Source organism: Psammomys obesus, unplaced genomic scaffold (assembly GCF_907164565.1).
Source record: "Psammomys obesus unplaced genomic scaffold, mPsaObe1.curated_primary_1811, whole genome shotgun sequence".
Taxonomy (NCBI): domain Eukaryota; kingdom Metazoa; phylum Chordata; class Mammalia; order Rodentia; family Muridae; genus Psammomys; species Psammomys obesus.
Window position 1 is genome coordinate 10,969,254 of NW_026596162.1, and position 11,577 is coordinate 10,980,830.

An 11,577-nucleotide genomic window follows, 5' to 3' on the forward strand; every position below is an offset into this window, starting at 1 on the left:
TGTGTGTGTGTGTGTGTGTGTGTGTGTGTGTGTGTGTGTGTGTGTGTTGGGGGAGGGTGGTAATCTCTGTATGTCTTTCTCTCTTCTCTTTGAACCAATTTAGCTACTTGGCCTTAAAACTATAAACTGACTGGTAGAGTCACAACTAAATCATGACAAACTCAAAGTTCCGAAAACATTCCCCTTCGTTTGGACAGTATGAAGAGTGCTGGGCTCCAGCGACTAAAGCTACTTTTTTGTTTCCTTTTCTGTCATAATATTATCTTTCTGGCCTTAGTAGGCTTAAGGTGGTGCCCAAATACAAACACTGGACAGCAGCTCTCTAGATGTTCATTAAATTATATCCTAAAGTACAGTGCAAACTGTTTACTGTGCAAAGCTCTATGCATTATACTGGCTTGTATGGTCTCTAACTTAGCTGCATATATATATATATATATATATATATATATATATATATATATATATTTTTTTTTTTTTTTCACTTACTACTGACAATCATCAAAGATCAGGAGGGACAGATCCAAATTAAGGAAGATACCATTCAGGATGGCTGCCTGCTGTCAGCACCAGTTTTTATAATGCAGGCTGTGAAGTTTTAGAATTTGACAGTAGGGTTGGACTTTCCAAATAAGTCATCTCCTTTCAGTAAACAATCTAGAAAGCGAGCCAGCACTGTCAGCAATTTCGATTCTGCAGCACGGGTGAGCTCCTCTCTCACACTTGAAAGAGTTAAGTGCCTGCAAGGCCAAAGGCTCCAGACTGCAAAAGAAACGTGGCTTTAGTCAGCTCTGAAAGGTCGCTAGCAAGTATCAAATACTTGTTGATCTGCTCACAATCAACACCAGTAAGATTGTCAGGCTCCTTTCACTGTCTGGGAGATGCATTTACATATTGTACCCAGTAGGAAGAGCGTGTTGGTTTCTTTTAGAAAAGCTGAGTAGCTAGAAACCTCATTCAGTGTCTACTGTTCAAATGACTGAAAGAAGACGCAATTGAAACAGTGAATTCTCTACCCTCCGGTTCGGGAAGCTCAAATACTGTGCATAAAACCCTCGGAGTAGTTCAGGCAAACCCACCTGAATGGGCCGAGGAACACTGTCTGTTGCTATGGCAGCCTGATCTAATTACATGAGTGATCAGGGCTGGAGTAAGTGTACAGAAAACTAACACCGCTGACAATATCTGTATGATGAGGGAGGCAGACAGGCGGAGGCTTTGCAGCCTCAGCTTTATGTGGAAGGTGGCATTCAAGCCCATTTATTTGCAAAGCTGCTAAAATATTGACTGATGCAGGGCCAGTCAGAGGACAATCAGAGGAGATTAAACGCCACAGCTAAGCTGTTGTGGTGCAATCGCTTTCCAAGAGTTCGTGTGCATGTTTTTCTTCTCTCTGGTGGCTACCTCTAGCTTCCGCTGGTATAAGCCTCATTCAAAAATAAAATAAAATAAAAATAAAATCCCTTGGCTATCAAACTATCTTAGCTACCCACCCACCATCAATAAACTAGAGGCTGGGCGTAAGCAGGGCTTCTAGGAACGGAGGGCTCTTCAAAAAGCCAAACAGAAAGGGTTTAAGCAAACACCCTTGCAAAAGTAACCAGCTGTGCCTAAAAATAATCAGCGTGTAACTACCTTGTTGCCTACGATCGATAGCGACGATGTTTAAATATTAAGAAGAGCTTGCATTATAAAACAGGAATGTCACCGAGATGAGACTACCAGGGAAACGTATTGCATACACACATTTTCCCGCACGCCTGGCAGGATGCGAGGTGAGAACTCTTCAGGCATTACTTTTTATTCTGTAGGTGGGGTGGGGTCTTCTAATCTTACTAATTGTATCCTGTGGCTCTCTCCGAGAAGCTAAGAAATCTCTTCAGGGACAGAACCAGTTTGGAGGAGTTCCTACTGCACAACATACGGTAAACAAAATAAAAATAGCTTGCCTTTCTTGTTAGCCACATAGCGCATTATATAACCAGCTTCCGACTGGCTTTTTTTTTTTTTTTTTCGCCCTTACTACTCTTCAGCAATTTCCCAACCTTCCCAAGTATTTATATTACCCTCTTATCTGTAGGATTATACAGCAAGAAAGCAAAACAAAACAGGACACCCAGGGGATCGGACTAAACCCCACCGTCTTAGAACCCTTATTTTTTTTTTTTCCTGGCAGAGTCCAGATCACCACCCTCCTTCCACCCCCACCACTAAGGTCCTTGCTCGATCTCCCTCGAAAACCTGAATTGTTTCACCGCTCCCAGTCAGCGCGCTACGTGGTCTGAAATAAAATGAAAGCGCGCAAGCCACGGAGTTGAAGGAGGTGGCTAAAGAGAGGTCGCAGCGCTGCAGGCAGCCAAGGGACCCCCGCGGGGACCCCCCCTCCCCAACGCGACGGTGTCGGCCCCCTCCGGGCCCGGGGACACACACTCACGCGCGGGCACTTCCATACTCGCACACTCACACGCGCTCGCTCACTCCCTCCTCCCCGACCCCGCCTCACCTCCTGCTCCGCCGGTCCGGCCCCTTCCCTGCCCCCCTGCGGGACCGGCCTGCGCGCTCCGCGGCCACCACGTAGGAGGAGGCGGCGGCGGCTGCGTCTCGGGCCCCGAGTGAGCGAGCCGCGGGGCTCCGGGGCGCATCCCAATCCCCGCAGCGCCGCCGCCGCCTCCTCCTTCCCCTCCTCCCGTCTTCATTCACCCTTCCTGCCGCCGCGCAGCCGAGCGGTCCCGGCGCAGGGCAGCGCCCGCAGCTCCTCCGCGCTGGGGACGCCGGGCCGGGCCGGGGCGCTCGCGGGCTCCCGGCTCCCCCAGCTCCCGCGGCTCCGGCGGCGGCGGCGGCTGCTCTGGATCAGGAAGCGGCCGCACCAACAGGGCGGCGGTGGCGGCTGCAGCCAGGGCCCGTCCCCGCCGCCGCCGCTCCTGCTGCGCCGCGCCGGCCGGCGCGTCCCTGCCCCCCGGCGCCGCCACCTCTCCGCGCCCCCCAGCCGCGCGCACGGTCCCCTCCCGGTCCCGGAAAGGCTGGCCCCGGGCGGGGAGACCCCAGGCTCGGGGTCGCCTCTACGTGGAGCTGGGCGACCACCTCCCCCCTCCCCCCGGGCGGGGAAGCCCAGCCCTCCCTCGAGCCCCCCGCAGCGTTCACCGCCCCTTCCCGGGAGGGGGACCGTAGAGGAGCGGAGAGGGCAGCGCGACCCTCAGCCGCTGCCACCTCCCCCCTGCGCCACCAGGAGGGAGGAGGACCCGGCTCCCTGCGCTCCCCAGCGCCGGACCAGCAGCAGCCGGAGCGGGGCGCCGCCGCTCTCCCCACCCGCACCCCCAAGCCCGGGCGCGCCCCCTCTCCTGGCGGCCGCCCACCAGCCTCTGGCTTGCTCCCCTCGCCCGCCGCTCCAGCGTCCAGAGTGAGGTCCCGAGCCGGGAGGCTGGAGCCCGGCACCGCTGTATGTACACACACTCACACACACACACACACACACACACACACACACACCACAACGCGTCCGTTTCCTTCTCTCCTCTTCCAGCTGTTTTCCGTGCAGCCCATTGAGACTGGGGGGAGGGGGGTGCTGTATGCTGGGTGTTCTTTGGCCCCTCTCGGAGGAGAGGGGTGGGGGGGTGATTTTAATCTAAACCGGAGGGGGGGAGAGGCGGATGGGGGAGGGGGGAGAGAAAGAATCAGAGGAGGAAAAAAAAAATAGCCACTTACTGTAAAGTGTAAATGGATCTGGGGTTGCGTGGGGAAGGGGGGACAGAGAGAGAGACACAGTGTCCTGCGGCTGCTGTGGCTCTAGCTGCGGCTCCACAGGGCTTGTTTTGGATCTCCCTGCAGTGAAACAGGTCCTGTACGGCTCCGCCACTGTAGTAGAAATGATGTCTGCGGTATACTCTGCTCTCTCCTCCTCCTCCTCCTCCTCCTCCTCCTCCCCCCCCCCCCCCCCCCTCCTCCTCCTCCTCCCCCCCCCCTCCCCTCCCTCCTCCCTCCGCCCGCCCTCCCTCCCTCGCGCTCTCTCTCGCGCTCGCTTGCTCGCTCCAGTATGTAAATGTGTAATAGAAGCCAAATATGGAGCAGTTGGCTGCCGCCGCCGCAGCTCAAGGATCCGACTTCGGGGGGGTGGGGGGGCACCCTCTGGCAGGCGGCCCGGCGAGCCGCACAGAGCACGGCGAGCGCACGGCGCGGCTGCCGGCCGGCGCCCTTAACCCTTCGGTGCACCCGGCTGAAGCGCCCGTCCCTCCCTCCGGGGGAGGCCCGGGGCCTCTCCGCGACCGCGGCTCCGGATCCCCGACCCCGGCCGGCCGGAGGGGGACTGTGCCTTCCAGGTTTGAGAGGGGCGGGGAAGTTGGGGCGATGAGGTCATTGGAGTGCTGACCGGCTCCCCGCAACCTAGTTGGAGGGGACCGACTGAGAGCAGGGTGCAGCTCGGGCATCCTGGGGGACTCGCTGCGGTGACTCCCACCCGGTAACACACGCGAGTGGGGGGGGAGGGTGGCGGGGAGGTCGGCTGGATTGTGGTTCCCAAGTGTCCCCGGCGCGCGTCTGGGAGGACTCGCTGCACCCTCGCGGTCACCCCTCCAGCCCGAGCCCCCAGCGCAGCCCCACGCTGCGCCCGCGTCTCCTGCCCTGGCTCGCAACTCGGAGAAAGTTGTCCGGCTTTCCCCAGCTTGCACCGGCAACCTTCACCTTTCCCGCCCGCGCCAGCCGGGGACCTCCAGACCCTCCTCCCTTGATGCTACAGGTCTAGCAATCCGCCGCGGGAATCGAACGCGTCAGCCCTAGCCCCGGGTAGCCAGCCTGCTCGCCCCTCTCGCACCCAGCTGGGGAGTCATTCATCTCATCGGAAGTGAGGTAACCGGTGCACCGAGCATTTTTTTTTTTTTTTTTTGAGGTTCTTGGGAATCCAAGGCGAAGGAACCTCCCCTGTCCCCGTGGTTAAAGTCAGGCGTGGAGTCCACGCCCGTCCCCTCCGGCTGCGCCGCCCCGCCAGGTGTGAGTCGGTGGGGAGGCATCTCCGGAGGAGAGCACGGTGCCAGCAGGTGTGGCGCCCGGCGGAAGGGCGGCGCAGCCTCCGAGGGTCGCTCCGAGCCGCGTCCTCTTCTTGCTGCAGATGATTCTCCAAGGCCAGTAGGTGTCAGGCCAGCATCTGACCCCTTCCAGGTGCTTAGTTAGGACGGAGAGTCTCGAAACCCGATCCCTCGGTCTCGCTGAAAGCCGCTGCTATTGACTGCCAGCCGAGGCTGAGAGACCTTTTTGGCTCCGTTTACTTATGACCTAACAGTTAGTCACTGCCTGAGCCAGTGTACAGAGACACCAAGAGAAATGTGGGAGCTTTTAAACTACTGTATTGAGGAGCCAGTACTTCAGAAGTTAAATAAAAAAAAAAGGCCGCGGTGGCGTGTGTGTGTGTGTGTATGAGAGAGAAAGAGAGAGGAGAGAGAGAGATACACATCTATTCTCAGGTTTTGAAATAACGTGCACGCATCCACGATTACTTAAATAGAACTACGACTGTTCCTTCTCCCCCTCCCGCCCCCCATAAGTGCGTTGTTCACTTAAAGATCCGTGATTGCTGGGCTTCCTATGCTAAGGTGGCTTTGCTGGTCTCATTACAGCCTCTAGTGGACGGTTAATGTGAGTTTCCTGTCCAGGCTCTGGTTTTCTTTTCCCTCCCGAGCTCTAAGGAGGTGAAGGTTAACAATTGAGAGCTTAACTGAGCGGAATCTTTCGCGCACTCCTGGTAAAGCTGCCTTTGAAGAGGAGCTGAGGCTGGCCAGCTCGCCCGTGGAAAAGGCGCATGCCCTGTGCTGCAGGTATTGTGGCCTGTGGGGTCGACAAAGCTTCTGTTACTCGCTTCAGCTGCAGACAGCTTTCATAAAAAAGAAAAAAACTAACTAACTAAAAAAATAAAAACTGAATTTCATCTAAAATATTTTTATAACAGAAAGTATTGGTTGCCGTGCTTTTGGCGTAACTGAGATGTTTTTATACCAGCTCATAATCTGCAAACTGTCCAATACACCTCCAACTCTATTTTTAGACATCTTACATTTAGAGAAGTTTCAAGGGAAAAAACTAATATTGTAATTATTACGTTGGTGTAAGCAGTTAATTTGCATTATTTTAACAACCTTAAACATATTAAAACACATAATTCATACTCGACTTAGTCAATTAATTTAAATGTTCCCTGAAGAAAGCTAAATATGTATATTACCCACACAGTAAAATAATTAATAAGAAATGTGCTGTTTACTCTTCTAGCCATTAAGATTAAAGCCATAAACTGCCCCCGACACAATAGAATCTTTATATATATTTAATCTCTAAATATATATGTCTTCATATATATATTTAAAATAAATAGAAGGTACTAAAATTTCTGTGTATTTGTGTGTGAGAGAGAGAGAGAAAGAGAGGATGTTGTGTCTTATCACTTTTTGATTATTTCTTTGAGACAGGATTTCTACCTGAACTGAAGGCTCATCTTTTCTAGACTAGGCTGGAAGCCAACAAACCTCGTCTTTGCCTCCTGTCTCTTCCCCCTCCGAGCTGAGGTTGCAGGCAGGTGGGCTGCAGGGCTATGTTTGAGGAGTGCTGAGATCCAAACTCAGGACCTTCCTACCCTGCAGGAAGTGCTCTCAAGTCCCAAGCCAGGCCTCCTTCCCACATTCTATCTATCTTACTGTTTTCGTCCTATCTACCTTTGAGAGGGTAAGATGGATGAGGGACTGTTTACTAAGTCTCGAGGCTTTTATATCACACTTCTGCATTTAAAAGTGCAATCCTTAGATCAGCAGCGGCTGCTGCAGCACCACCATCTAGGGGATTGCAGACTCCCAGAGTCAAGGATCCCACCCCACCCCAGGCCCGGTCTGCTTTTGAACTGGCTGCCGCAGACCATGCATGAAGACCACTGGTCTGTGCCGTGGGGCTCTGCCTGGACACATTTTATACTAATTAATTTTACCAATGGATAAAATTATCACATTGCACTTGGACCTCTACATCCTCAAATTTAACCAGCTCTTGATAGGAAAAAAAGATTTTTAAAAGCGAGACCTTCCCCCTCGTTATTCCACGCAGAATGCAGAATGACAAGCACTCACACTGCGTTGGGTGTTACGAGTACCCTGGAGGTTGCCTACGGCTTAATGTTATACTGGAAAGCTAAATTACTTATAACGTAAAGCATGCAGCAGGGTTCCAATGCATGCTGTGCAGACACTATGCAAGACACTCTGTGGTTTGGGCATCTCAGAGGGACCTGCCCCCCCCCCCCATTTGAGGTACGACTACAGGTACTTGAAGAAAACAGTACTCTGTCTCTGAAGAAACTGCTGAGGAGTGAGTGCCCTGGGGTCTTGGCTAGGAATGTGTTCTCTGAGGCGGTAGGGGGAGCACAAGAGTGCTTAATACAACCACTGTACGCAGGGCCCTCTACACCGTGGCAGATTTTAAACTGTAGTATATGTTTGCATTGGAAGTAACCTGTTATGTCACTCAGAACAAAGCAAAACGAAACAAAAAAAGCAGTGAACGCACACGCACTGCCTACCAGCTTACAACGACTCAATGATCGAACAGAGTGCAAATTGCACACGATAAAAAGATACACTCATTTCAAGTTCTAGCCTCGAGTTGCATTCATCCAGCGGACTTCAGGAGGCCTGCTTGGAAAAGACACTTTATTGCCTAGAGTGCACAGAGCCCTGTTTGGATGCCCAGTGCCACACTTTGTGTGTCCGCACACACCTGTAATCGCTACGGGAGGATCGGGAATTCCAAAACATCTTTCCTGGACTATATGGCAAGTTCAAGGCCAGCCAAGAATACATGAGATGTTGTCTTAAGTAATAGCATTTTTTTTTCCTGAAGGACTCCCTGGCCTGCTGATACAGTGCAGAGGTTAAAAGAGCTTGCCACAGAGAATGAGGACCGGAGTTCCATTCCCAAATTCACGTGGTGAAAGAACAGACCAATTCCTGCAGGCTGACCTCTGACCTGCACGTTAGTGTGCGTTCCCCTCACACACATGCACACATTAAGTGAACCAACGGGATAAAACTTTGCAAATAAAAGGAAAAGAGGCGTTAGTTTTTTTTCTAGTCAAAAAATAATGATAATTCTTTAGAATAAGACAACCGTGAGGGGAAGTAATGCATAGCTAAAAAGTGATCTAGTTTAGCAATAGCATACTCAATAAATTGGCCTTGAGTCAAACCCACTGGTTAAAAAATAGGTAATTTTTGCGATACTTTCAAAAAATGTCTTATTTTAAGCTGTTTCTGTTGCTTGCCGTGATCACCATCTATGCTGTGATTCTGTTTATGCAGTGTTTCATGCTGTTCGCACACACAAACACACACACACACATATTCCTTTAAATACTTCCCTGGTGTGGCTCAGACACATGTCCAAAGCCAAGACTAAAAGGAGGAAGCCACACATTGAAACACAGTTAATTAGTAAGTGTCATTTATTTACCAAGGGTGCATTATGTAGCCCAGGCTGGCCTAGAAATTCCTCCTATAAGAGCTTCAGGAGTGATGTTTTACCAGCCATAGACCACCAACCTCCAACTGATGAGTGGGCATTTCAGTAAGAGATTAAGAACAGAGCACCAGCCCAGGAACCTTGGGTCTACAGTCCCTGCACTTGGAGACAGAGGGATCTAGAGCTCAAAGCACCTTCAGCTACACAGTGAGTTGGAGCCTGCATGGGCCCTTATAATTAGAAACTGTGTCTTCATTCTCAAGCTGCTCTCTATGTCCTCGCCATTCCTCACCAACTATTTTCTTTGCGTTAGTACACGATGCATAGGCCCCAAGAACACATAGTGATGAAAACATCCTGGCCTACAAAGAGTTTAGAGTATTACCAGTCTTACCTGCATTTTCCCCAGGGTAAAGTCCAGATGCTCACAGCTGGCCAGCCAGTGCCTCTCAGAAACACACCATGCAACGCTGGAAACACTTGAGAGTCAAAGACGGCACATGTTGAAACGTCGGGAGGTAGGAGGGTTACACAGCTGTGTAACTCTTGAGCGAGGTCAGACTGGCGAGCTCTTATTAGCCTTTCAACCTTGTGAACCAGACCAAATGTGAAGACAAAATACGCCTCATCTACGTGCCCCTCCTGCCAAAGTTGGAGTGGTAAACACTTGTTTATTTTTACTCTCTTCAGAATTGTTAAAAGTCTTCCCTCCCACAGTAAGGAAGCACTTGCCAAGTTTATGCCTGGAACAATTTGTTATGGCTATGCAACGATCCTGGAAAGTTTGAATTTTTAATGGAAATACTGACGCCGGATCTTTAACCATGCTCTTACAAAAGGGTTGTTATCCTCTGTGACATTTTAAAAGCTGAGCAAGCTGCGACAGTTACAGAGCAAATACACTTCGCTTAGATTGTACTCCTAATAAGTTTGTGGAGAAATAAACCAGAATCATAAAGCAAACTAGAAGCAAAAGTGAAAGCTGCCCTCTTGATAGACCCTGGGGTCAGTGGGCCACACCCTAGCTGAAGTCCCGAGACTCTGTGTACAGCCTACAGACGCTTACACATCTGCCTCAGAACTGTGTGCTCGGTCTACCAAACTGCAGGGAGCAGCACAGGCTTCCTGATCGTGACATGACATCACCAGCATCAATATTCAAGAACGGAGCGAAGGTTTGAAATACAGCCGCGTGGCAGTGCCCTTGCTTAACATCCACAGGCTCGGGTTCAATTCCTCAGAGTCACAGAGAAAAGGGTTGGCTAAAAGCTATTCCGATGGCGGTTTATCATTCAACAGTCACAAATCTGACCAAACTAAACAAAACAGCACTTTTAAGAACAAGCAAACCAGTACTTTAATAGAGAACCACACTGTCCTCGACAGCCTGTGAGCTCCTGAAACCTGGCTGGTTTAAACTGAGATGTACTCAGTTTAAAAGTACACTTCAAATTTTGAAGGCCTAGTTAGGCATCCGTGTGTATGAGATTTATGTATAGGTATATAAACATATATGTAGTGCCTCAATAATTTTTGTATTGATTAAACGTTGAAATGAAAATATGTATATTGACAGTGCATCGGGATAAATAAAACATTGTTAATGCATATCAAAACATGTACATATATACATAGATGCATATAAATATACATAAATGTATGTATATCTAGGTATATATACATAAATATACAAGCAATCATATGTACACACAAGCACACATTATATTTATATTTATACAGGTATATATTGATATAGCTTGTTTGCTGTGTAAAAAGATTGAGCCCAGAACTTCAGCATGTCATCCAAATTCTCTACTCTCTCAGCCCCACAACTGAATATTTCCTATAGCCAGCTACCAATAGTTTAGATAATGGAGCTGGTGAAACATAAAAATTAGTCTAAAACAGCCCACAGCTGGACACCTCAGGATCCTGGATGGGTTTCTGCCTTACTGAAGCAGTTATTAGCTGATGCTCTCCCTTCATCTGAGGGCCTTCCTTCCCCATGTGACATGGACTTCTCTGAGAGTCATCTGTCTGAGTACATTGTCTCATTGGTAGATCTATTGGGGGACTGTAAAGCAAAAGTCATTAAGCTCATCTGTGACTCGGTCTTTGTGAAGTGTTCTCAGCCTCTTGGTCGCTCCGGTGACCTGGCAGAAAACCTACATGGCATGCGGGAAAGCAAAAGCATTCTAGCATTACGACTAGTTTAGGAGTTTGTTATGTGTGGCTAAATGGTTTGGGGTTGACATGTTCTAGAGACACCTGGATTGGACATCAATAATAAAAATGACATTGTTTGGGGCTTGGGATATGATTAAGTAAGTACTTGCTTCAAAACATGAGAACTTGAGTTGAGCTCCCAGCACCTATGTAAAAACAACAACAAACTGGGTGTGGTGCCATATACCAGGAGTCCCAGTGTTGGAAAAGCAGGGACAGGGGGATCCCTGGGATTTGCTGGCCAGCCAGTATAGCCGAATTCATGAGTTCCAGATTCAGTAAGAAGACCCTGTCTCAAAAATAAGATTGTGGGCCAGAAGATGGATCAGCTAATGAAGGTGTCTGCCACCAAACCTAATATGTTCAATTCCTGGGACCAACATAGTGGAAAGGAAGAACCACAAACTTACTTCTTTGTCCACACATGCACTTGCATTGGTACATTCACACACACACACACACACACACACACACACACACACACACACACCAATTTTTAAAAAGTAGCATGATAAAGAAAGTGAAGGAAAATACTTATCATTTATCTGCCTACACACACATGAGAGAAAGAATGAGGACAGATGGATAGGTAGGTAGGTAGGTAGATAGATAGATAGATAGATAGATAGATAGATAGATAGATAGATAGATAGAAAAATAAAATAAGATGCGGCATGGAAAATACCAAACATTGACCTTTGGCCTATTCAAATACACAGATACACATGCACACACAGGAAAATTACACATTTTGCTGACTAGAAAATGCACCAAGTCTGTCAAAACTTTTTTTTTAATGTATAATGAATTCAACCCACTGGAATACTTAAAAAGAAAATCAGACTTTTTTATTTTAACCATTATCCG

General features: G+C 49.4%; 1 protein-coding gene and 2 long non-coding RNA genes across 4 annotated transcripts in view; 2 read left to right on the forward strand and 1 right to left on the reverse strand.

Moving 5' to 3' along the window:
• The window catches only part of LOC129667576 (uncharacterized), a 221,196-nt gene extending 217,306 nt beyond the window's left edge, over window positions 1–3,890 (reverse strand). Inside the window, exon 1 of the long non-coding RNA XR_008718765.1 lies at window positions 3,703–3,890. This is a non-coding gene — a long non-coding RNA (uncharacterized LOC129667576). The remainder of the gene's footprint in view (window positions 1–3,702) is intronic.
• Window positions 1,632–2,850, forward strand: LOC129667577 (uncharacterized). The gene is made up of 3 exons (XR_008718766.1): window positions 1,632–1,775; window positions 1,867–1,925; window positions 2,177–2,850. It is a non-coding gene; the product is annotated as an uncharacterized LOC129667577 (long non-coding RNA).
• Window positions 3,891–4,028: 138 nt separating the features above from the next.
• On the forward strand, window positions 4,029–5,381 carry LOC129667550 (homeobox protein Hox-D8-like). Of its 2 annotated transcripts, none has more exons than XM_055595236.1 (2): window positions 4,029–4,313; window positions 4,730–5,381. In XM_055595236.1, exons 1-2 carry the CDS (start codon window positions 4,057–4,059, stop codon window positions 4,836–4,838), a joined length of 366 nt encoding a protein of 121 aa, XP_055451211.1. In that variant the 5' UTR covers window positions 4,029–4,056; the 3' UTR covers window positions 4,839–5,381. The 2 variants fall into 2 exon arrangements, with proteins under 2 accessions (XP_055451211.1, XP_055451210.1); XM_055595235.1 differs by having other exon boundaries at window positions 4,880–5,381.
• Window positions 5,382–11,577: the final 6,196 nt, after the last annotated feature.